Source organism: Echeneis naucrates, chromosome 10 (assembly GCF_900963305.1).
Source record: "Echeneis naucrates chromosome 10, fEcheNa1.1, whole genome shotgun sequence".
NCBI classification, from domain to species: Eukaryota; Metazoa; Chordata; class Actinopteri; order Carangiformes; family Echeneidae; genus Echeneis; species Echeneis naucrates.
Genome location: NC_042520.1, coordinates 2,318,627 through 2,345,522, shown reverse-complemented (window position 1 = coordinate 2,345,522; position 26,896 = coordinate 2,318,627). Strand labels below are relative to the sequence as shown.

General features: G+C 40.1%; 1 protein-coding gene across 2 annotated transcripts; it reads right to left on the bottom strand.

Annotated features, from left to right (window-relative positions):
* Nucleotides 1-3,447: 3,447 nt before the first annotated feature.
* lman2 (lectin, mannose-binding 2) lies at nt 3,448-9,402 on the bottom strand. 2 transcript variants are annotated; one of them, XM_029512249.1, is made up of 8 exons: nt 9,003-9,402; nt 8,105-8,223; nt 7,736-7,853; nt 6,883-6,965; nt 5,720-5,881; nt 5,435-5,549; nt 5,164-5,298; nt 3,448-4,646 (listed from the first exon to the last, which is right to left on the bottom strand). In XM_029512249.1, exons 1-8 carry the CDS (start codon nt 9,136-9,138, stop codon nt 4,522-4,524), a joined length of 993 nt encoding a protein of 330 aa, XP_029368109.1. In that variant the 5' UTR covers nt 9,139-9,402; the 3' UTR covers nt 3,448-4,521. The 2 variants fall into 2 exon arrangements, with proteins under 2 accessions (XP_029368109.1, XP_029368108.1); XM_029512248.1 differs by having other exon boundaries at nt 3,448-4,682; nt 5,179-5,298.
* Between the last annotated feature and the right edge of the window lie 17,494 nt (nt 9,403-26,896).

The window sequence follows — 26,896 nt, the reverse complement described above, 5'->3', positions numbered from 1 at the left end:
CTAACTAACAGCTTAATGTAAAATGGTGTAAAAAAAAAAAAAAGCTGAATCTGCCTCGATAATTGTACTGGAATTGAATCAATACAGACACAAGTGCAAAATTTCTATGTAACATAACTATAATACAAGATACTATAATCTTCAAAGTTTATCTGACACAAAATTGAACGCAGGGCTGGTGGAGCAAACACATTTTTACTTGTGCCCTTTAGCTACTTTATACTAAGCCAACTGAAGTCAAATAGAGTTATCTCAATAATTAAATATCATTAAAACACCAACCTCAGATTTTCTCCCTAGAAAAGGAAAAGGACACCTAATGAAGTGAGACTGATTACTCTAATCCCAGCAATCCAACAGTTACACAGCAACACGTGGGCACATCAGATATGCAGCAAGTAATTATTAACCTGAGCAAATGAACCATGACTTAGTCCTTGATTTTAGCCGTTTGGCTGTAATTAGCAAAAACTTGCCACTCAACACTAGAGACAACTGAAATCTTTACGTCCTTTTTTTTTGCCAGAACTTGTGGGCCAAATTGTGATTATTGTACAGTAAAGATGGAGCATGAGGCTTTTTCAGCGCAACACTTCAAAAACCAATAAGACAACTTTGAGGCCAATTTCTTCAAAACAGTACAGTAAAAATGCTTGATAATGACTGAGGTGGTAGTCAGGATGGTCCTGATGTCAAACACATGAGGTGGTCCTGATGTTAAGCCACAATCAGCTCTGAGAAAACCAAGTATCAGTAAATATACAGCAAAACCGTTAAGTCAACAACACCCAGAATGGTGGAAGACATACTCACAACATTTACTGCAAATGAAGCAGTACTACCAGGGGTCTGTCTCTGGTCTGGTCTAGTCTCTACTCTTTGCAGGGGTCCGGTCTCTGGTCTGATCTCATCACCAATTAACCAATTAACTTAGACATGTTCAGGTGCCCCGACCGGGAATCGAACTGCACCCTACTGTGGGGCGGCGGCGCTAACTACTGCATCACTGTGCTGCTCAGGTCACCACATACATTTACATCAATTAACTTAGACAAGTTCAAGTGCCCCCACTTGGAATTCAATCACGCCCACCACACTCAAGTCACCACATTCAATCATTCATTCACTTATTTAATCATGGTTAGGGGAGCGTGGATTATTAGTAACCACCCTCTGAGAATTTTCCTGAAAGATATGCTCCTTCTTATTATGGAGAAAAAAAAAAAGAAGAAAAAAAAAAAAAACAACATAAAAATGTTCATGTAAAATGTCGGCCAGTTCCGTGTTATTCTGCGTTTATAATGAATTTCATGATCCTATTTCATGACCCTATTTACTGAATGCCCAGGAGGACCGAGCTTAATATGAACTTCATAGTGTGCAAGGTTTGTAGAATGAGGAATCCATGTTTAACTGCACTTTTTTTTTTTTTAAATAAAGAGACACTTTTATTTCTGTAACTTAAGCAATATGGTATATATGCTGATATGGCTTTGGTGCAACAATTCCTTCTAAGCATGGATAAATGTGTAAAACCTCTGGGAACAATCTTCCCTGACCAAAGTGGCCCATTCAAATATTAACACTTGCATTTTAATTTATCTGAGTCTTGGTTTGATTTGTATTGAACAACTAAATCAAGTCCGCTTACAGTTTAACAAGCTAAAACCTTATGAAATAAATGATATATGATACACTGTGACAATCTCAAAGACATTTATTTATATTGTGTATGTAAACCTGAACATACAACAACACTGAACAAGCTAGCAACTACACAAAAAAATAAAAAAGTAAATAAATCACGTTGCTACAAGAACAAATATAAAAGCTCAAATCAAGCATATTAAAACAAAAATCAGAAATCCAAAAATATTTAGACAGACCCTGAAAAAAGAAAGAGACATTCTGATAAATAAAATAAGTACATTCAAAGTAAAGTAAAGTAAATAAACTTTAAATAAAGTGGCAAATGAAAGTTTTGCCTTGAAGTGGAGTTTGTCGTTTTAAAAACTTCTCCATAACTTCAGCCACACTGCCACCAAGCGGTGGGAAGCAGCGCTGCAGTTCCGCGGATTGGACCACACATGTCCACGTTATTTAATGTTTAACTGCCGTAAAACAAGATTTTTCCCCTTACCTGACATTTTAGGGAGGAATGTGAGCTTTCCGCGGTCCTCCGGGGGAGGTTCGGATGAGGTGTGGCCGTTGGACAGGAGGCCTTCACCGGCTAGTTGACCCAACGGCTCCTTGTTAGCATCTTTGCTAACCGCGGAGCAAAAGAGAGGGAAAAAAAAGACAAAATAAACGTATTATATCCTCATTTTCTTCTTCTTCTTCTTCTCTTCGCCTCAAACTACAACTTTTCTCTGGTGTTTTTTAAAGCAATATCCCAATTTTCATTTATTTATTTTTTACCAACAGAACAGTTTTTTGCCGCTTAGTTTCATTCGTTACTACGTCACCGCTACGACACAACCAGCAACCAATCAGAACGCTTGCTTTTAATTTTTTAAATAATACTCCTCTTCGATTGGCTCACATCTCAACAGTCACGTGAATAATTAGCAGTGACGTATTTGTTTCTATTTAATGCATCCACAAATATAATTAGTAATATTAGTTAATCAATTAGCTACCATGCTACAAATCATGTGATCATCTGAAATATTTAAGACAAATTACAAACAGAAATGAAAATAAAACTGTTTAGACTGTTTCATATTCAAAACAAAAGATAATCCTTCTGTGAACAAAATTTGATCTCCCTTTATGTTCATTTAAATTCAGTGACTCTCTGACATATACCATCGTGGATTACTGCTTAAACTGCGGCTTAAAAAACAAAGAGACACTTTTCATTTTACTTTTTTATTTATTTCTGATGAGAGTAGAGCTTTCAGGTCCCATCACAAACCTAACTGACATAGCAGAGGCAAACACAGAAGGGCTTCAGGAGCATAGGAAGAGATAAAAATGCTGACTCAAGATAAAAGATATTAAAAGAAAAGTCTATTTGTGTTTGAACTGTGTCACCAAATCACAATTTTTACCTTTAAGCAGAGTTTGTTGCATGTTTAGCAATTTAGTCTAAAACCTGGTGCTGAACAGTGAGAGCCAACAAAGAAACATGATACTTAAAGAAAGACAAGTTGAGGGCTGACAGTGTAAAGGTGCCTTTGAGCAGGGTTCAACTCCTCCTCTGGAAATCCCACACAGCTTCATGCTGTACTCATTAAATCACACACGTTTTATGTAACCATGAATAATCCTAAAATTATTTTTAGTGAGGAACTGATTTTAACCTTTAGCATTGTTAACTGAAAACAAAGACTTAAATATCAACAGTTCACAATCTAAATACAAACTCAAGAATGCTGCGGGGGCGGGGGGGATATTCCTAGTGAGGTTGTTAGTTTAAAGAATTTGCTCTTCTTCTACCAAACCTGGGGAACCAGAATGATCTGGTTCCTGTTTTCTGGGTTTTTTTTTTTTTTTTTAATTGGTAATTTTATGGCATTTTCTAGAACAAACAGGTAAACAAAATCCGAATGAGCAAAGAGATACCTGAAGAGGAGTTGTGGTCTTTCACATCATCAATCTGAAGATTGTAACAGAAGACGTAATTGTGTAGCATGAACAGAGACAGTAAAGAAAGCTGAGCAAGCAGAAGAGTGCCTTCTGCTGATAAAAAGAAAAAACTAAACAAAACCCAAACAAGCACACTTCATCAACACAACACAAGGGCATCACAGTGCCGACAGGGGAACTCCTTGATATTTATCCTGCAAATTCAAATCAATCATCACAAGGTACTCTGGTGTACATACAGTGGTTACTGATTAAATACCTTTTGCACAACCCTCCTAGAGGAAAAGGAGATTAAGTTTCCCATAAATCCGAATAATTCTAAATTACTTTAAAATTGGAACATTTCAATGAGCAAAGTTGGATTTTCTAAATGTCAGAGTTTGTTTCTTCATACTGGGAGGACTAACAGCAGCTATTCATCACCATGAAATATATATATATTTTTTGTCAATCCTCTTTTCTTCTTCCAGTAAATAATCAGATAAACAACCTGTAGGACTAAAAAGGAAAACCTAAATTACCATTTGTCCAACCTTTTGCAGCACCACACTTTAAGCAGAGAAAAACTGGAAAGAGTCATAGACCTGATTCACTGAAGGCAGGTGTGTACACAATCTTTAAAGAGTCTGCAACAAAGTGCAAAAGGTTGTGACAGTAAACTTATTATAACCCTGAAATGAATTAACACAACCTCATGGAAAACAGCATTGATCAGGGTCACTCATAATCATAGCCACCAGTTCTGCACCTTCTGCACCATCACAAATTACCAAAATTCACCCGCCCCCCAAATGCAGTGCTTCAAAGATATAAACATTTGTACAATCTTTAGAAAAAAATTTCACATTGAATGTGCTCAATCCGTCATTTGGAAACAGTTCATCCCGAAAGGAACACCTCTCTGATGAGGCCGTTCTCTGGCCTCTCTCCTCAGTAAAACCTCTTGTTCCTCTCCTGTCTCTTCTGGAAAACTACAGCTCCCACCACAGCACACACGACTATTCCCAGCAAGGCGCACAGCAGAAGGAGGAAGACCTTCCAGCCTGTGAGCGGGGTGCCACGGAAGTTCCCGGTAGGATCGTCAACATTGTCTGTGGAGGGAGAAGACAGGTGATATTCAGTTCAGGTTCTAGGCCAGATATCTGCGTCGTCATTCTAAATCTTCCCCCTTTTTTGTCAAGGAAGCTTGACATTAACATGAACTGACAAGTATGATTAAAAAAATTACTCTGACTCTATAAACTATCAGGTCCATAAGAATGAGTGACTGTTTAAAGTGGATTTTTCCTTTAAAGATCATTCAAAATCAAAATTGTGAATATGTAACTCAAAGTGCATGAACGGCGGCCTTATCATCAGCTCACCACTTGCTATTTTTGTCGCTATATTGGACTTGGCTATCTTTATTTCCGGATTCAGATGCTTGAACAGAGAAAACCAAAGACTGAGCATTCGCAAGCTAACTGGTGGCAGTGCAACATTAAAAAAGGTGAAATATGTGTGCAGTTTGCAAAGAACACATGTGATTTACATACAGATATGAAAGAAATCAGATTCTAGATTAAATTCCCTGTAACATTATTCTACCTTTAGGGGACTTGAGGAGGCTGACACTGGGCTCAATCTTGGTCCAGTCCAGGTTCTCCTCCTCAGGGGTGTGTTCAACCATCAGCTGGTAGAGCTTCATGGAGATGATATCATGGTTATCTGGAACATAATATACGAGCTTAAGCGGTTAGTAAGTCTGTCATATAACATTTAAAACAGAAAAAAAAAAACACGACTGACTTGACTCGCTGACTTTATTTTTGTTTTTTATTGGTGTGCAGTTTTTCTGACCTACCGGACAGATCTCCTGTAGCTGCTGAGGCACCAAAGAAATAACCAGTGGGAAGACGCACACCTCCAATGTCAATGCACTCCTTCCATTCATTCTTGTCATCCACATCAACCATCACCTGCAGGACATTAACGGGATGTTTATGATGTAATACACTAATGCAAAATGTGAAATGATAAAAGATGATTAAAAAAAGGAAAGGTTTTCAGAGAAAGGTGTTTGAACTAAACTACCCCTAAGAAACGCCCAACTATAATAAATAAGCAGAAAAGAAGGCTCTTCACGTACAGTGAGTCTTCCTTTGGAGTAGCGGATGGCGAGGTAGGTGTCATGCTCTCTGTTCCTGATCTCAACCGAGCAGCCTCCCAGCTCTGATGATCGTCCATCCTTGCCATGGTCATAACTCACTGAGCCATTGTTCACCATGGCGGAAATAAATGGGAAGGAGCGCTGGTGACAGGACAACAAAGACTTGATAAATAAATCTCAAAAGCTGGTGGTAAACACATATTCTTACATGAAGATGGTAGACAAATGAATACATGAAATAAAAAGTCCACAATAGAGTTAATGTTTAAAGAAAAAATTCAGCACCTGCAAATTCTTTGGACTTGACAGTGATGCTATTTTGATTATATTTGGATTAAATTGAGTGCAGCCCAAAATATTCCCAACTGTTGCCAAGATGTTGGTAACACTTCTGAATATACTCACTAAACAAAACTGAACTTATTTTTCAGTGCAGATTTTTGACCATTAGCAGGCAACATTGACCAGCTCTGATATGATGACTCTGATATGATGGTTTATAGCTGAAATGAACTTGTTGTTATCCAAACATCATATTGTTCATATCCAAACTCCTAAATATTTTGAGGTGTTCACACTGTTAATGAATGACAGAATTTGGGCAGTCAACCATAAGCTGAGCGCCTCAGGTAGCAGGAGAACCACAGAGCAATGAGGTTCACATTATAGCTGTTTACACACTATAAAATGCAGCTGACTCTACTGCTGCAGCTGCAATGTGAAAGTAGCATCTGTCACAAAACAAGCTCTCTCTAAAGACTGCACAGTTCTGCCAGAGAACCACCATGCTCAGTAGGTTGTGTGATGTATATTTATTCATTCATTCATTTACTTTGATTCTGCACGACAAATGTGAAACTATGGCAAAATAAAATCTGTGAATTTTCCACTGTGAACATGCTTGAAGGTTTGACAGCATGCCAATTTCAAGAAAAAAAAAAACTAAATCCACACCAAGACGGCATGCTGACAAGTAAAACCTGAGCAACCACTCACATCCGTTGCATCATCGTTAGAGTAAGTATCTATAAAAACTGCCAGCCCGTGGAAGAGAGCATTGTTGGAAAACACAGGCCCTGCAAAGAAACAAGCTGGTCAATCACCATGAGCGACACGTACGCACACACGCACTGCACACTTACATCCATTCCATGGAGGTCATTGCGGAAGGTATCCAAAAAAATAGCCAGGCCAAGAAACTGATCTTGGTTTCCAAACACAGGGCCTAGGATGGAGGCAAAGATGGAGTGAGACATGAGCAGGGAGTTTGTGACAGTTTTCTGTGGTCGGTAGTAATGAGGGCAAGCTTAGATGATGGACACTAACAAGTGGACATAATGAAAAGCAGCCTCCAGATGGAATGATAATGATGACTGTTTATTAGGACTTACTAAAACTGGGACAAAAGCACGTCAGGATTAACACAGTCTAACATGAGTGTGTTAAACTTATTTTAAATCCCTTTTCAGTGCTTAAAATCACAGGAATTATAGGCAACAGTATTTAAAAATTGCATTTTGAATTGTGATTTCATGACAATATCAGAGGCATTGTTATGTCGTTTAGCTGTACTTAGCAATTTATCAAAAATAAAATTTTAACATTATGTTCTCGGCTGGAGAAAAAAACTGACTTCTGACAAACCTGCCGAAAAGCAAACCTACTATATTAAGCTTTTAGTACTTTTATAAAAATATATTGCTGAAATTAATTTGGATTTGCCTCCTTTCATCTGTCTTAAAGCAGCCTCACAGTTTCCTGCTACAAGTTGCTTAAGTTTAGCCTATCATGTGGAAGTTCTCAACCAATTCATAAGTGGTGGGCTTTTATTGTGATGCAGGTCCAGGAGGTGAGAGCAGCCGTGGATGAAAGCTGACTGAGAAACTTCAACACTGTATTACTCAAGCAATCGAGGTATGAAGTAAGATCTCACGCAGTGAACTTCTTCCACATTGGCAGCACCGAAGACCTGCAAGACTGAAAGTACATCATTACCTGGGTGCAGTTTGTCCTTTGTGTACCAGAGAGCGATGCCATCGCCATGGAGATTCTTTTTGCCCGACCCGTGAATTTTAAACTGCACATGCATCTCCCAGTCCTTCAGATAACAAGGCTGTGGACCAGAAATAGGACAAGTATTTACTTTGTTTGGCAGCTTCATAAGAGTTAGAAAAGCACAAATGACAAAAGAATATGAGAAAAGGTCAATAACACGGATTTCTATGACATGAGCCAAGCTGAAAGGACATGGCTTCAGATGAACCTGACGGAGAACATGTGCTCCAAACGTAAAGCTGGATGAAGCACACACTTGGGAAACAACAATGATGCTTTAGGCTGGAGACTATGGTCACCTATCCTCACCACAGTATTCCAGATGGACCCCTGCTTGCTCCTCTCATCGGGAGTGAGTCGGACATATGAGCTTGTTACCAATGTGCTTCCCCAGAAGTCCCACTGACTGCTCGGGTTGCTGCCAACACCTGCAAGACAAACCCAACAGTGCCTGACAGGATTCTACTGTTCCCCACACCAAACTGCTTTTCTACATTTCTAATGCTCAATATGAGCAAGTATACCCACCCTGTAAACCATTCAAGATGATTGCCAAACATTTCCTGAGGCTGCTCTGCAAATATTTGTTCAGCGTTTAAGGAAAAAGAAAACTATTTGAATATGCACTATACAGTACACACCTAGGAAGTTGATCTGCATGTGGAGGATTTCACAAACACCTTTGCTTTGTTAAGATATCCAATTTAACCTCGATTCTCGAAACTGGACGAACAGTTTTTCCTGGAAATGGATCCTTCCTCTGCTGCTTGGCCTCAGATTCAGCCCATTACTTCGAATTACATTTAATTTTTGTTCTTAATCTCTTAAGGTCTTAGAAGCTGTAGACACAAGGGGTGAAGTGACCGTTTGTAAAATATAAGAATTACTTGTAAATGAATCTGGACTGTCCACGCGTTGTTTATTATTATTATTATTATTATTATTAGGAATGTTACAACATTTAAACCAAAAGTTTCTGCTAAACGGGCGAGTTGGTAACTTTTAGCGTGACACAGCCCAGAGTGATTATGCTACCGTTTAAACACTGATATTACACTTTATAACCACATCAGTTCCTACTGATGACCAGTGACATGAGCTTCATTAAAAGAAATGATGCTAAATTTGGCCGATTTGGCGAAAATCGCAGAGAAGGAGCTGGGGGATGAACGGCAGGTTAGCTAACAAGCTAGCCGGAGCAACTCACCTTGGTACGGCTTCATCAGCGAGTGCTCCCGCTTCAGATGCTCCGCGTTTCCGTCAGTTATATCACAAGTGACCGAACACAACCGGAGCACCAAGAAGGCAAATGTGGTGCTCAGAAATCCTTCAAAGCTCCTCATTTTTTTGTTTAAACAGCCGCGGAGAGAAACTCTCACAACAAAAATGTTCCTCTAAACTCCATAAATCGAGCTCGTCCTTTCTTTAGTGTCATCCGGACGGAAACAACAATATAACCGACGTTTATCTCCCCGTTTCCGAAAATCAGACAAAGACGTTTATCGTTCTGTGTTTCGTTCTAAAAGATGACTTATGGAGAATGTTTTAGAGGTTCAAGAGGTCTAATAAATAAGAAACAATATACTTTTCGGCTGAAGGAGTCACGATGAGCTGTGAATGTTTCTACACGGAAGACTTTTCTGGAAGGTGTAAAATTCTGATGGCCAATCAGAGACAAGCACATCGCAAATTCAACCAATCAGGAAGCAGCTGACCTTCAGGCGCTTTTCCACAAGATGGCGACAGAAGGAAGAAAATAAAATGTAGTTTTATTTTATTTTATTCAGTGAAGTTTGAACTGAAGACAATCCACCTGATTTAATTCATTTCAGGCTGACAACGTGAAAATGTGAAAATATTTATAGCAGAAAGAAATAAACTATATATGAAAAATATGGTGTGTTTTTCATCAAGACAAGGAATGAGTATTAAGAAATGTAGACAATGACCAATTAAATATATACTGAAGATTTCAATTTTAAAATTTTAATAAATTAAGTCAAATATTAGTAATAACAAAAAAAAAATACTGTAGACAGACATATAATGAATACACAGTGACCTTGTTTCAAGTATTGGTGTGTACCACATATTAAAGCCCAAAGGCTTTCCTCTTCACTACAAAGTCTGCAGAGGCTTTCCTGCAGATGTGAAAGTGAGCTGTCTCAGTAGCTGCTATGTTTCCGGCCTGTCACATGGAAATGTTGCGTAAATGTATATTAGTGCTGGTTTACTTGCATCTTCCATGGCATACACATGCAATATTTCAATATTCAAATCATATTTATTAATTTAAATAGGAGTTAGAATGCAAGAATCAAGCATTTATAATAAGAAAACTCTACGAGAGTCATCTGTGTTTCCCATCTGTACGCATATTTATGTCAAACATCTGAAAATTTGAAATCTTCTGAGAAAAAACTGTTCCCTCCCCTTCTTGCCATTACTGGAAGCAATGACATTTGCTGTATGAGGAAATCTCAACAACAGGAACAGCAGGTTCCAGATGTGCTCTGCTTTTTCTCCACAGCTGCATATGGTTGGTTATTATCTGGCTTTTCTGCTCTGTGTTGCCTCTCTTGGTCTTTTCAGTATCCAACTGCCATTTATAAATAATGGTTCTTACACATTTGCCTCATCACAGAGCACCAGTCATTTGTTCAGATGAATTATATTTATTTAGCTAATGCGTGTAGATTTTTTAAATTCCCTGAAAACCATATTTTAGTCTTAAACGATATTCACTGCATAAAAAATTAAGAGGTGCCATAGTAAAACGTTTTCAAATCCTAAACCCCAGTGATTCCAAAAACCACAAAACTAGATGATGAAAGATGATAGACGATTATTGCAATAAAAAAGAGAGTTGAGAGACAGATGGTGAATCAAAAAAGCAACCTCTCTCTGACGACACAAGTCATCACAATGTACAACACAAAAAATCCTGAGAATGCTTCATTCTGTCTTAAAACAGTCAGACTGCGTTCATCCATAACAGCTGAGCAGTCTATCACAGGACTGACATACAGAGACAAATAACCATTTGTGCTTCCGGACAGTTGAGCGTCAACACATGTTTCCCAGAGACAGGAACCAAGGTACCAAGAGGGACAGACCACAGACCAGGGAGGATGACAGCCAAACAATTTGTTTGCATCTTGCTATGAGGCTACAGTGCTCAGAAAGTATATCAGTGAAATTCTGTAGAACGTCAGGTCAGAAGTGCGAGGACTCGTAGTCTACAATTTTCTCTGTGCTGTAGAATTCACTGGAGTGGAAATGTGATGTATTTACTTCATATAAGGTGACTTGACACAAAAGGAAGTCCTATACAATAAAGAATGAAAGAACACAATTCTGCCCAGTGCAAAGACAAAGATGAAGAAGAAGTGTACAACAGACACGGACATAAGTAGTGTGTGTATATATATATATATATATGAGCCGGGACACACACAAAAAAAGAATAAATAAAAGACTAATAATTTAACCAGATGTAGCTCAGTCAATCTTGTTCTCTTGTTTGCTTGTTGGAGAAACCAGCAAGTCAGCTTAAAGGTTGTGTTAATGTCATCTTATGGATGACAACACAACGTACTGCCTGATGTGTAAGTAAACCCGACAGTTAAATTACTCTGATTTACTGGACATACATACAGTCATGTACAAAATAATGAGGCAAGTACACAATAGTACACACTGTGACTCACCAGTATATATAAACCTGAGCATTTAAGCAATAATCTTACAAGAATTTACTGGGCTGACAGATTGGAGAAATTGGAGCTGACTAGTAAGAGTGCTCGAGCGTCACTGTAACCTGAGAAGCGTTCTTTTCCAGTTAACATTTAATTGTCAGACAACACCAGCACAGATCGGACAAATTAATAATTTTCCCAGAACATGTGCGGCTGCTTGTGACTGTTGAGTAGATGGAACTCCCTTTGTGGAGGTTGTGACATGAAATAGATTTTTTTTTTTTTTAAGAGTCAGATGATCATTCCAAAAAATAATTAGAATTTATGGTCTGATCAACGTGAATGTCCTCAATTTTATGGCAATAAGTGAAGTAGATGATGAAACCTGCAGTTTCATATTGCCAGAGCCCAGACGAGGCTTTTAAATTCACCTGAACTCAGAGTTCATATGTTGTATGAAATGTTGCATGGATTTCACTCGGCCTTGGACGTGATACATCTGATGGATGCTGGCGACAATCTGCAGCAGAGGAGAGGCTGTTTTATTGCTTTGCCTTCATCTACCATCATCCTCCCATCACCTCAGAAGATGCAATGACTTGAAAATCCTCCAGGGTGCTGCCAAGAATATTCCAATCCCTTTTAACTTCACTTCATGTTTTTGCTCATCTTTTTTGAGCATCCTTTTTTTTTATTCATGTTACTTTTTATTTTTTAATTCACATTTTTTCCCATTTCGCACATTTTCATTTCTGCCTCCCTTTGTGCTCCTTCTAATATTACTCTCTCTGATCTTTATCCTTTTCATCCTGTTTCTATGATCGCCATTAAATCCACCCTTTTCATGTACCGTTTTTTTTTTTTTTTCAAAATATCCCACACCATACAACGTCAAGAGACCGTGATTTTGTTTCTCAAATATTATAACTCTGATCTCCTCATCTGCCTTTTTCTTCCCCAATATCCTTTTGCAATCATGTCTTCTGCTCCATTTGATTTTTAACATGAAACAGCTGTTTGTTTACAATTGTTGCCCAAAGAATAGCTCTGCTTGTGTAATGTCTCTCCCTCAAGGGAACTTGCAGTTTCTCAAGTAATTCAAGTAAATCAATCACAGTGGAAACTTCCCACATGCACCCTGAAAAATTTCATGGTATTCTGTCATAAATATATTTTATCTTTCCTAACAGATATGTGGGTTTAATGTCATGACCCGCCACTCACAAACTGACGTCTGTGACTCTGCGGCTGCCTTCCTGTGAAATGACCCTGATATGTTGTTGAGTTTCCATATTTGACTTCGGCCATTGTACATCTGTGTAAAGGGCATCAGATTGGGCCGGTCTGATGCAGATCAGATGGAGCCAGATGGCTTTGTGGTTCAATGAGCTTCGATGTTCTGACGTGTCCTTGTAGAGCCTGTTCGAGCAGAGAGGGGTGGCAAAAACAGTAGGGGGCTGATTCTAAGCAAGAAAACAGGTACAACATTTATGGAAAGCTGCTGTTCATGTGAACAAGACTAAACTTCAATGCAAATATCATACAATTTACTTGAGTTTGGACTTTAAAATCCAGAAACACATAAGTGTATAATGTATTTTGAAGTGTATTCATAGACGTCTATAATGTAATCAGGTGGACAGAGTACACAACTTCACTACTTGAGTAAAAGTATAGATACTCCAATACAAGTAAAAGTAGCTTCTTCAAAATATTACTTAAGGAAAAGTACAAAAGTATTTGCTTAAAAAAATACCTCAGGAAATACAGGAAAGGAAAGTGGTTTTATTGTCATTATACAATACACTGATGTGATTCTGCTGCAGGCAAAGATATTTTCAGTTAAAGAGGCCCTACAAGAACCAGTCTCTGGAGGGGTCCGGTCCAGTCCAGTGGTGTCTGGAGGGGTCCGGTCCAGTCCAGAGGTCTCTGGGGGGGTCCGGTCCAGTCCAGTGGTCTCTGGGGGGGTCCGGTCCAGTCCAGTGGTCTCTGGAGGGGTCTGGTCCAGTCCAGAGGTCTCTGGAGGGGTCCGGTCCAGTCCAGAGGTCTCTGGGGGGGTCCAGTCCAGTCCAGAGGTCTCTGGAGGGGTCCGGTCCAGTCAAGAGGTCTCTGGAGGGGTCCGGTCCAGTCCAGAGGTCTCCAGCTCCGGTCCTGGAGGGCCACTGTCCTGCATGTTTTAGATGTTTCTTGCTCCAACACACCTGATTCAAATTATCAGCTTGTCATCGAGCTCTGCTGAGGTCTGGGGGTTCTCAGGCCTATTTGTGGAAAATGTACGTAACATCTGAGTTACATTAGCTTCTTATTTGTTTTCTTCCTAATTGTCACCCCCCCCCACCCAACAAACAAATGGTTTGGCCATGGATTCTTCACTAAGCCCCGCCCCCCTTGGTTACTGTTGCTATGCCGGGCTGTTTCCTGTTGTCTGAAGTTCGGTCCGGAGCCCAGAAAGGAAAAGAAAACAGAATAAGGAAGTAAAGGGTGAAGACATTTTCTAAACAAACATTTTAAAAAAGGTGGTGACGGTGAAGCTGGGACGAGAAACGCAGAGCAAGGTAAGAAACAGAGCAGTTAGCTTGTAACGTAAGCTAACTGTCCAGCTCTAATGCTAACGTCCATTAGCCTAGCCTAGCCTAGCTTAGCCTAACCCGACACAAAACGTTATCTGTGACAGAAACAGCTGAGTTTGGTGGGTCCATCAGAAAGGAAGGTTTTTCTGTGTGTGTGCAGAAAGACAGAGCTGTGTTCAGCTGTGACTGATGAGGAGTTGGACCGTGTTGTCAGTGATGTCCACAGAAGACATCCAAACTCTGGCTACAAGCTAAAGTGTGTTCAGGTAAAAATACGGCCTCGACGTGTAATGTAGAATGAGCCGATCGTTGTGGAGGAATAATCCAGGTAGGATGAGGATTATACATCGTGGTCATATTCTTACCTGGAACACACACAGAGGTGTGTTTGTTATAAAAAAACAACAATAATTAAAAACAATGAGCAGAAATGTGACTAGAACAAAATTAGCGAGCAACGAGAGCATCAATAGAAATGTGGAGTAAAAAGTACAATATTTGTCCTTCAAATGTAGTGAAGTGAAAGTGAAAGCATCCCCCAAAAATAATCCTCAAGTAAAGTACAGATACTCAAAAACTGTAATTAAGTAAGTTTACTTTGTTACTGTCCACCCCTGTTGGTAATAACAACATTTTCTATAATTCATCTTTCCCTCTCCTCATTCGGCCAACTGCGATGTTTCACTGACAAACATTCTGCTTATTATCTTTAATTAGCGTTAACATTTAGCTGAAAGCATCGCTGTGCCTCAGTACAGAGCTGTTCACATGGCTGCAGACTCTTTGGCTTCTTCCAGACATTCATCCCTTCACGCTGATCTGATCTGGCAATGTCAGCTGACTGAGAGAGGAAATGCACCAACCAGTTTATTAGTGATTCCAAATCAACTTCTCTCATGCACAAAGTAAGTTTAATAACATTAGATAATAAACGTGCTGTCCAAATGTTTTTTATCTCTCCGCATTATCTCTTAGTGTGAACATGCAGAGTTGCTGATATACTTTGCCAATAAAAGGAGATTCCTCTCAGCAAAAAAACTTTTAGTCAGCATGTGAGCCTAGAGAAGCTTTTAACAATGTATAATAAAAGGATTCTGTCTTTGAATGTGAGGCTTCAGAGTGCATTCCCCGTTACAAGCTGATGTTAGACACTATCAAGGTGAACACATTCAGCACCACTTTAACAACAAAATAGATTTTAATTGATCCTTTCTATAACTCAGCTTTCCCCTTAAGGTTATGTTCATCCATTTGTTTTCCATACCGTTCCTGCTTTGAGGGCCACAGTGGGGCCTGAGCAAACCCCATTTGACATCAACCAAGAGTTGGGCATCAAGGACAGGTCAACAATCTATTAAGGCACACAACCATTCACACATGTGGCCTATTTATAGTCATCAATTAAGCCGACCTGCATGAGTCCGGCTGTAGGAGGGCGATGCTGCACCTAGAGGAAATCCATGTAGGAGGCAGGAGGACGACATGTAAAGTCTCCAGAGAAAAAGGCCTAGAAATGAAACCCAGAACCTTCTTGTTGTGAAAAAGGCATTTGTCTCTTTCTAATGAATCTTGTCTGTAGAATGGGACTTTCCGGTATTGATTTTGACTCTTAGTATCATCAACCATTAATCAGCGCCACAAAGTCCGATCTACCAAATGATCTGCAATCACTCGTGCATCCGTGTAATCAGAACAACAAGATCAGAGTCCCAGTCTTTATTCCAGTCAGAGGCCGAGGACAGGGAATGACCGGAGGAACACAGGAAGTGTCCAGTGTCAGGTCAGATATACCCAAATAAAAGAGGAAATGGAAAAACATTTTTGTTCTGTCATTCAGGCTGTATAGCGGTTGGATGTATATGGGTGATGGATCGGTGTGGTTATGTCAGTGTGGGCCCTGGAGGTCTCACAGAGACATGGAAAATGTCCCTGGGACCAAAACAATACATATTGATCAGAAAAAGCTGGGTATATCACGGATACCACACAATTGGCGGTTCTGTTATGTGTCCATCTATATATGCATCGATCCTGCTTACATTAAGTTTGACCTTATCTGAGTTAATTTATGTAACAGGCAGTAATACAGTCGGGCTTCTCCACCTTACTCTCTGTTACATCATCCTGTTAGGAAATCCAATTTATACCAGCCATCATATTAGAACAGTGGATGACACCTTTATGTGACAGCTGACATTTTATTTCATAGCAAATCTCCCGGTGAGCAGTGAGAGAGTTCGAGGTCGATCTCATTTAAACACCTGTTGTTAACCTGAAGTGACGGTTCAGGTCAGCTGATTAAGCACATCCGAGCGAGTGCATCAGCCTATGTGTGCGGTGAAAAATGTCGTACAGTACAGGGAGAGTGAAATAACAAACATCACAAAAGTTTCTTATGTTCTTATGTTTCCAGGTCACGGGGCTTCTGGAGCAGAGCCCATCTCACATCAGGCGAGGGGCGGGGTCACCCTGGACTGGTCTCCAGTCCATCACAGAGACAGACAGACCTACGGACAGTTTAGAGTCACAGATGAACCCAAACTCCACACAGAAAGGCCCCAGGCCGGGAATGATCTCATGACCTTCTTGTTACGGGGCAACAGTGCTAACTGCTAACCATGACGCTGCTGTGCTGCCAGCAGAGTCTAATGTTATCCTCTAAATGGGATATTGCACAAACTGATCTCTGAACTGAGCTCGTTCTCCTGATTATCTAACTTTGCCACACAGAGGCTCGTGGACTCTTCTGTTCTGCCTTCACTCTTTCAATGTGTCTATTCAGTGTAAAAGCCTCTAGTTTTTGTTAACTGGTGCGTTTGAACCCTTTGTGTACATTCTTTTGCTTTCATTTGAATCCGTTTAATGAGAGCTGTGAGAGCAAATATAGATCATTTCTGCTATTTTTTATCAGCTACGAAATATTTGTTCAATTAAGCAACCCTGACCTGTTAAGTACATATTATATAAATGTAGTATGGATTAAATATTAACTTTCTGAAAGTTTCAAAAAGCTTTCATTGAGATTTTATATAGAAAAAAATAAAAGAAGCCGTGAGTCTTAAAATGGTGGACTCCTAATTACACACATAAAATTTTATCGAAAGAACTTTGAATCCCTGCAGTTTAATTCTCATTTCAGTGCAGCACTCAGACCCAAAGAGCCTTCTGTGTTCATTAATCTGGGTTTATTATTCTATTCACGTGGGCCATCTCTGTCTCCAGAACTCGAGTCAACTACAAATGTGTAAATTTAATGAACGCCTTGTTAGATAAGATGAAAAACAGGGAAATCTCCCCACCGATCTCTGAATACTACAACATCATGATCATCCACAGCTGTGGAAAAAGTCGGGGAGATGGCGTCAGTGTGGTCTGATTGCAAGACGAGACGTTAGATCGTTAATCATGATAAAGACAACAGGTGTTAAATTAAGCCAAAGTAATAATTTCACCCATGGCCAATCCGTTCTCAGCTGGGGGAAGACATTTCAGTCAGATTTAATTTGAAAACATTCTAACCTGTCTAGAAAATGTTGACTCAGGCAATGTGATGATTTATTACTGGAATGTGTGCATGTTTGTGTTAAAAAAGCGGATTTTATCAAAGAGCCGAAACACACAGGGAGACAAGCAAAGCTGAATTAAAATATTTCTTTGGCTAATTTAGAATCACCAGTTAGGATAACGTTCACTCCGCACTCACATTATAACAAACTGTTTTGAAGAGTTTGGACGTCTGAACAGTATTTAAAGTCACACACCAGCGTTATAAATGAACCCTGTGGATCATACTTGATATCTGCTGTGTTGTAGCAGACATGTATCCCAGAATTCCTCTGGCTGAGAGGACTGAACTTCTTGGCCTCTCACGCACAGCTGGGAGGAAATCATTTCATCATGGATCGAATTCTGAGGGTGTTAACTTGTGAATTTTGTGTGAGGAGCTGCTCTTGTGCGTGGACACAGGACTTGGTGAATTGGGTCTCCGGTTGGCAGCAGCTTTTGAGTTCTTCCTCTGATCCAAAGTGAAGGACACATTTTTGTACAGCTGTCATGCAAAGACAGAATTTCTCTCTTCCTCTCCTTTTCTCTCTCTTTGTGTGCGCTCTGAGCTCTGTTCATCTGTACAGCTTCGATAACATTTCATCATTTCTTGGCCTGAATGAAAGTAATTTGAACCCCTGTGACCTCTAAACACACACACACACACACACACTGTCCTGTGATGCCAGGCCTCTGCTGCCAGTGTTTAACTCTCGGTGTCTGGATGGATGTAAACGGGAGCGCCGCACCAAGAAAAGGTTAAATGTCAAGGTGTCGTAAACAGTGATTAAAGTGATTAAGAGTTCGTCCTGAAGTTGTGTGCTTTGGTCTCCAGATTCCAACAGAGTGTGAGTCAGGGACGTTTATGGAATATTTGTTCCATCATTTCATTTTGGTCACAAGATTCTGATCATCTGTGTTTACTGCATTTTCTTTTCGTGCTGAAAATGTTTGCACAGCTTTGTAGATTTTATCTGTTAAATCCTGAATGCACTTGATAACTTCAGCTAAATGTTCGTTCTCATGACGAGAAACTTCGAGGGACAGTGAAAAACAACAAACTTGTCAGCTGGTTCTTGTGTGCTTCCTTGAACAAAAAGACACATTAAGAATGCTGAAATATTTACATCTAAATCGAACCAGGCTTCTTAGACACTGAAGCCGAAGGGTGTTCTTGCACTTTCTTCCCAGATGTACGATCCTTCGTTGTGAGACTGATGAGGCTGCAGCCTCCGACGGAAGAAGAGCAGAGAATTTGTGAAAGCTTCTCGCACTCTTCATTAGGTTGCAGCTCTGAGCGCCATCCTGACAAACTCCGTCTCCCCGAAGATGGGATAAACCCTCTAATCTTCCAGCGCCCTCTCTCTACCTTTTATACCTCTGTCTGACATTTATGAAGATTCACGCAGTTTAATGGCCCCGTGCCGATCCTCTTTAAAGTCCAGCGTCACAATAACAGGAGCACAAACAGGCCTCGGCAATAAGTTACTTTCATTTATTTGTAAAGTTCAATGCATTTCGGATTTTGTCATGCATCATATTTTAGGAAATGTTGTATTTCAGCTGTTTTATTTTAGAAGCACCTGCAGCAGCAATGCAGATCCATCTCTTAGATCTGCTTCCATCACCTTTTCAGATTGGCCATGTTTCAGACCTGGTTCCATGTTGTCTCAGATGCTGCTGAGCGGCGTCAGGTCAGTGTGAAGCTGCTTCGCCATATGGATCCCATCAGGCAACCCCTCGGCACACCTTCCTGCTCCTCTTCCTCCCCTAAACTCACCTCGCGGTAGTCTGACGATGTGACGTCTCATATTTCAGTCGTTTCCAGCTCGGTGTGTCTATTATGCATTAAAATTTCAAATTACCCCCCCATCCTCTTTGGAGTAGGACAAACCTCAGCAGGGGGACAGAGGAAACAAGCTAACAGCGTGAAACTTCAACCCTTCAAGCTGTTGTCAGATGACAAGCTGAAAAGATTGACACCACCTTGTTATTGTTGGTTTACTTTTTCTTTGTAGAAAATATGATATTTATTTATCCACCACAGACAGAAGTAGTCTGAGCAGCTAACGCTGGCTCTAATTCCTGCTGATATTTAGGGAAATGAAACCGGTCTACATTGGGTTTTAATTATCTGATGGACAATGCTGCTCCTTTGGCCAACAGACAGAGACATAACAAATCAAGCGTGTTTTAACAGGCTCCTCTTCGGCTACCTCAGTGATGGATGTAATATACCTAATTAAAATTTGGATATAATTAACTTCATAATGATGAAATTACGCCTGTCAGTCAGAATCAATCGCTGTCATGTGAAACTATAGCAAAGTCAATTCTTCGTTTTGACCCTAATTATGTGTTAATCACTGAGAAGAATTCTGTAAATAGCACATCTGATTTGCATATTTGATTTGACATTCGTCTTTGCTGTAAAGTGACAAGTGAGTTAGTGGATCATTTCTTGCCGCTGTAATGGTGTGAGTGAAATTCCTCTTTGACTGTAAATCCCTTTAATTTGGACTTTATTATTCATTTCGGATTTATACTAGAAATTAAAATACGTTTGTGAGGTTTTGTTCAAAGTTTGGTTCGACATTGGAGCTTCATAGCAGAGTCCACTTTAGAGCTAAAATATTCTGACTGCTAATATTTCCTGTCCATGTTTAATGGGGTGTGACATTCACTGTGGAAGGACATCATATAGAGTTGTAGCAGAGTCCATTCACATTCTGTCACCGTTTGCCTTCGGGCTTCATGGCACATCTACAAACCGCTGTGATGATGAGTGTCAGTTTGGAGCAGCATCTTGTTGTTTTAAATGCTGCTCATGTGAGATAATCACCTGTCAGAGTTGATGCTGTGGTCTGTCTGCAGTCAGAGACTGACAGCTAACGCTGGATTAAGCATTTGTGTACCTGTGAAGTGACACCAAACGTAATCACTACTGGAGCTTCACAAAAAAAAACAAAACTCATCTGGTGTGTCTGAATAATTGTGTGTGCATCAGCATCAGATTAATTTCTTTCTAAATATCACTTCATTTTTCATCCATTTCCAAACTGAACAAATAAAAATTGGGAGCTATTTAAGTGGGGAGCATAAATTACAAACTATTCACATAATTTTTGTTCCTCCTTTCTACAACACAAATATTTTCTGGCCTTTTTCAGTGGGATTACATGCCCCCCCCCCCACCCCCCAAAAAAAAACTAAGTTGAAATTTCTGTTAAAAACAACCCAATCTGTTTGATGATATGCCAACATTAAGCTGAAGGTTTGATTGGGAAACATAATTGCTCCGTGATAAACGAGCCTCCTCCCACGAGGAGGGATGGACGGCAAATGTGCTGCGGCTCAGATGCCTTTTTTGGAAAGTAGAAATAAGAAACCAGCACGGTAACTTTTCCAAAGTGGTTTCTTTATTCTCCTCTCGGAGAGAAGCTAAAACTGAAAACTGTTGCCGGTCTTTCTGTAGATCTGCAGTTCTAGCAAAGTCAGAGATAAATACAAAAACATTTGTCCTACTTTCAGGGACTAGATGGAAGAAACCCTTATTTCTCTGATTCATCTTCAGGTTGACTGAAAATAAACTGAAATCAGATTTTCCTCTTCTGATGCCAAAGTTTAACGTGCGCAGTAAAAAGTGGGAGAACTTTAGAAAGACGGTGTCATTAGGTGGAATTAGCAGTACTGTACATCTCCCTGCAGAGTCACGCACCTGAACGCACCACACCGGCAGCTGCAGGCTTCGACAGCGGCAGAGCTGGAACACAACCATCAGTGGGTTCTCACAATTTCACACACTTTACCACCAAAGCCGTGCCGGAAAAACAAGCTCAATGACAGCAGTTATTCTTTCCATCTGTGCTAAGTTGTCCAACATTTCCTCCAAAGTGTTAATCCACACAATCTGGAAATGTGGACCTTGAATCTGACAGCTGAGGTTAAAAAGGTTTGTGTTTTATTTAAAAACACACCGTTCTACTGTTACCGTTACTTTCTTTGGCTGAAGTAAAATGTTCAACAGATCATCAAAAACATTTTTCATTTCAATTAAAAATTATATTTCTATGATTATTAACTTTATTAAGGACACAATGGTCCATGTACACAGGACAATCATCTGCACACATTAAATGGTTGATGATGTACCACATCTGCTAAGCAGCTTTGATAGATCATATAAATAATGAATAAGAAGGGAGACAGAATGCTTCCCTGTCTAACTCATTGCATACACTAAATGGAGCAGCCATAAAGTCACCCCACTGTACATGCATTGTCTAATGAGCATACCAAAAAGCCAGAATCCTTATCAGATATTTGGGAACTCCTCTAATGTGCAACTTATAAAGTCATTTTTCATGGTTCACATGATCAAAAGCTTTAGAGGCATCGATAAAACACGTGAGCATGGTGGAATTATGCCCGTTATACAGATCTAAAATCTCCTTTAGAGCGAAAACACACGAAGCCATGTCCAGACAAACTGTTCTAACCTATTCAACAAGGTCCTCTCCAGGATTTTGGATAAAATTCTGGCCAGAGCTATAGGTCGATAATTCTCACTGCTATTTATTTTCCCAGCTTTGTGTTAGATAATAGGCACCGATACAACAGATAAAATGGAATCAGGTAAAATACCATGAACTAAAAACCCAGTAAAACAAATGGCAAGCAGAGGAAATTTGAAATGCTCAGCAGATAGCTTGTCCATATCACACGCCTTATTATCTTTTAGCATCACGACTGCATCAAAGACTGCCACAACTTCATTATCAATACTGCCCACTGGGAACTTGTTGCTTTTGACACAGTTGAGCAGTTCATAATAATGTTTCTGCCACAGCTGAGTAATATTTGTTGGCAGAGAAGTTTTACAATTGTTCATTCTTTTGATTTCTTTCCAGAAATCATGAGAGTTATTGTTTTGCATTTTCGTTGCATGCATTCTCATTCCTTTTAATGAAACGTAACGCATATTTAAAATTTGCATTTGTCCGTTTCTTGTTCTGAAATAACGGCCCATGTTTATGTCTGCCTGACTCAACCTGAGCTTTGAAGGCCCTTCTGTCTTCAGCATGGGCCTCTTCAACATATTCATTCCAACCTGGCGTGGCTATGTACATATTGGTATTATGCAGAGGCCTGTTTGAGGTAAGGAGGGACTGTATGTGCAGATGATGAGTTGAAGATGTCATTTGGATATTTTTTTATGGATATTTAGCTCACTCTGTGACATTTTGTGACTATAATAACGGTCGTGGTTGGTTTGGTTTATGCATTAAATTTACTTGTTCAGGTTTCAGGAGAAAATTGCCAAAACATTTCCTGAACATTGGACAGAAAGACGTTGTTCTCATGGTTACTATTACACAGTTACAACTTTTTGGTTCCTCGGTCAGAATATCCTGCTGACAGACCACCAATGGGCTTGTTTTTTTTTTAGAAGCCCAAACTGTCAATCTGCTGTTTGCTGGAATAATATCAGTTCTTTATGAAAGCGGCAACAGTGAACCAGAGCAATAATTGTGTGAACTGGACAGATAAACACTGAGCTTCAACTCATTATGAAGCTAAAAGAGGAGATTCAATTTCAGGCGGTAATTCCCTGCAGATCTGCCGGCGCCACTCACGTTGTGTCCACGTTGTGGTCTTTATAAGAGTGAGAAGGTCTGTAAACTCACCAGCAAAGACAGAGAAATCACAAACAGAAAAAGAAGCCATGTAGATCTATTCTGGATCCAAACTCTGCAACATGCTGCAGGCACCTGAGGACCTCGAGGACGTCTGTCCAGTCTGCGTCTAGAAAAACTGCAGAGAAGGAATGGATGGATGATACGCTGGAAAAAATTTCACAGCATCCGACTGACCAACAGAAGAAGCTGTAGTCTCCACACTCAGACTATATATAGAACTAATTCAAAGCTATTAGGACTGGAGTATTCACTCCACAAGAAGAGGACGAGTACTCAGCCACTCTGGTGGCTCATTTCTTGCCATTTACTGTGAAGTACTTCAATGATGATACATTTTCCCTGCACTTGATGTGTCTGTTTCTTCAGCCGAGCGCTGTGAAGTAAGAAATTATCCCCTCCATCCCCACCCTCAAAAAAACAAAAAGCAAAAAAAAAAAAAAACCCTCATTGTGCTTTAAAAACACAACCAGCTCGCCAGACCACGGCCGCTCATTGACTGTCCAGACCCGAACCTCTGTGTGCAGGTGGAATCTGATCTGAGCTGAAAATCAATCTTCCCCTGGTGCTTTTGGCAGAGAAGTGCAGCATGGGCAGAGGAAATGTGCTGTATAATGAGAACAACTGGAGCAGAGCAATTGCAAAAAGCAGTGTGGCCAGAGGAAAAGAAGCCTCCCTGTTTTGGAAACCTTCTCCGATTGCAGAGGAAGAGGGCAGTGAATGCTGTCCACGGGACGCCAGACCACCAGGTCAAGCCTTTTGGAATGCGCTCGGAAGAATGTAGAATAACAGTCCTTAAGCATTTATGTGCTGGACTGCTTTAAAATCAACAATTTTTATATGCAGGATAAATATCATTTCTATCATTTTTATTACGGCAGGCTGCAGCCATTCTTTCTGCAATTATCCATCTCAGGTGGGAGTCTGCTATTAGGGAGGAAAATGCCTCTTGTCCTACTTGTGATTTCCACGAGGAGTCTGATGTGAACAGTTTTTGGCAGGTGGGAGTCCTGTTAAAACAGTGAGGGGTAGAAATAATCAGAGAAGGTCTCTGCTGGAGCCGCAGGGTGGAAACTTCATCTGGTCCAGAATTCAGCTGCCCCTCCGTCCACCACATCACCTCTGTCCTCCAACAGCTCCACTGGTTCAGTCCTGCTGCGTACATTCACGTCCCCACTCCCTCTGTCTCACCACGGCTGAATACTCTGGAACTCATTACCACCCCAACTTAGAAACACTGACTCTCTCACACAATTCAATTCACAGCTCAAAACCGATCAGTCCAAGGCTGCTTATCGTATTTAGTTTCATTTCTCTGCCTCTTTCTGTTGTTTTTTATTCTGTTTTTAAATCTGCACTGATGTTTTTATGTGTTGTACGGTGACCTTGTGTGTCAAGAAAGGCGCCTTTAAATAAAATTTATTATTATTATTATTATTATTATTATTATTATTAAACAGAAACTTGTAAAACTGTTTGAATGTCAGGGGTCAAAGGTCAGGGGTCAGAAGTGAGCCTATTAATAGTTTTTTCTAGAAGAGCTTCAGAAATTCCTGCCTTTTGACTGATCGTTGTTGTGAGCAAAGACTGATGATTAAAGTGTTTTCTGCCTTTTGATTGAGCTTTTAAAATACGGCGGCTCATTTCGTTAACGTGAAGCAGACGAGGAGTTTGGAGATAAAAGTAAACGTGAGCTTCTGAGTAAACTGAATTAAACAGCTGATACTAGTTAGTTAAACACACAGTAGCCAGAACATTTGTCATCAGTTCCAGTTAACTAATGCTGACGGAGTGCCCTTTCATTTCCAGTGCTGTTGTTGTTGTGTAATTTTTCAGACACAGTGATGGACTCACAAATTAGACACAAATTAGGTCACCGAATCGTTCAAATACTTGCAGAGACGGTCAAACAGACGAGGACAACTCAAGAAGACAAGCTAACAGGGACCAAAAGGGGAGACGAGCGGCACACCTTCAAAATAGAACAGGAAACCGAACATCACATCCAAACCACGATGTCATTTCACTGCCAGCAAAGTGAGGCGTTTAGGGAACTTCTGTAAATTATAGTTAATTAGAGTTTGGGATTGGCCCTCATGTTATGGAGCAAAGTCCCAGGAGGAGTCAGCTAATTAAATGATGATCACTTTCAATCCAATTCCATGTGAAGAACAGTTTTCTGCAGTTTCCACAAATAATGAAGGAATTGTGTTTGTGTTGTGTCGGAGTCAGAGGTGTTTGTGTTTGTTTTGTCAGCCATTCTTCTCTGCCACGTGAGGCATCGCAGCCCAGAGGGGAGGTGACCTCATCTGAGACACAGGAAGTGACATCGTCAGGTCAGCATCTCTGCCGTTCCTCCTCAAAATAGCTGTCAGCTCACGTTAGAGTGACTGAGAGGAGGGGCTGATCGGTAACGACAAGGATGTGTCAGCACTGAAAATAACAGCCGCCGCCGTGTTTATCCTGAAAGGATTGAAAGAAATAATAGTCCCCCCCCAAAAAAAAAGTGGATCAACAACATGTTTAAAACCAGAGACGGATGGATGAATCAGAGAAATGAAACGGAAACAGACACTCAATCAGTCTGACTGATGATGATTTGGAGGGGAACATAAATCTTCACAGCATCACAAATACACAAACCTCTGAGTGATGTTATTATTATGACAATAAATCTTTGGACACTCTGGAATATGTTGAGATTTCTCTACTTTTGTGTGGTTATTGTAAAATTCAGTTTTTGTTTCTGTAATTTATTTTGTTGAACAGCGTTTCAAATGAAAGTAAGATAAAGAAAGATTTTGTGGTTTGGTGAGTTTTGCTGTTCTGACTGTTCTCAGTGTTTCTGTTGAACTCATCATCAAGAATTTCCATAAGCAGGTTACGTACTTATCAATGGTAAAAATACACTGTGCGCCACAGAGAGCTTTGTCATCTCTTAATGCTGATTTTGATAAACTCGGCTCGACTTCTACAGGACAGTCTCATTTTAAAGAACTCCTGACTCCTGCAGTGGGATCAAAATATCAATATCAAGACATTTTATAATCCCCTGCGAAGACTAAACACCCCTAAAATTAACGAGCACATCACACTTCTAATTAATGATCTGTGGCCTCTCATCCAACCCTCAGGATGAATCTCTAAACCTGAAATCCTTTTCAAAGAACGTTTCACGTAAAGTCCAGATCATCTTTTAATCCTCATTTCTGTTTCCAAATGTTCCAAACTTACACTAGAAAGAAAGCAAACAGCAGTTGACAGGAGCGTGACTTTCACAGTGACGGCACCGTCGACAGGACTCTGTCCCTCTTTATGTTAAACAGTTATTCTGTATTCCTCTCGTCTCTCCCACTGCCTTAATAAAGAAAAAGAAACTGACCCAAAAATGGCCATCCTGACATCTGCATTCTGCCCCCACTTCTCTAAAGAGCACATAATAAAATATGAGAATGAATGTGATGAGTCTGTACTGTTTTATTTAAATAAACACTACTGTTAGCAGAAATATCTTTACAGCTTCATCACTCTTTATCCTGATTGGATTTTTTTAAACCTCTGATTAAAGTGGGGTTGTCATCATCATGCTCTCCT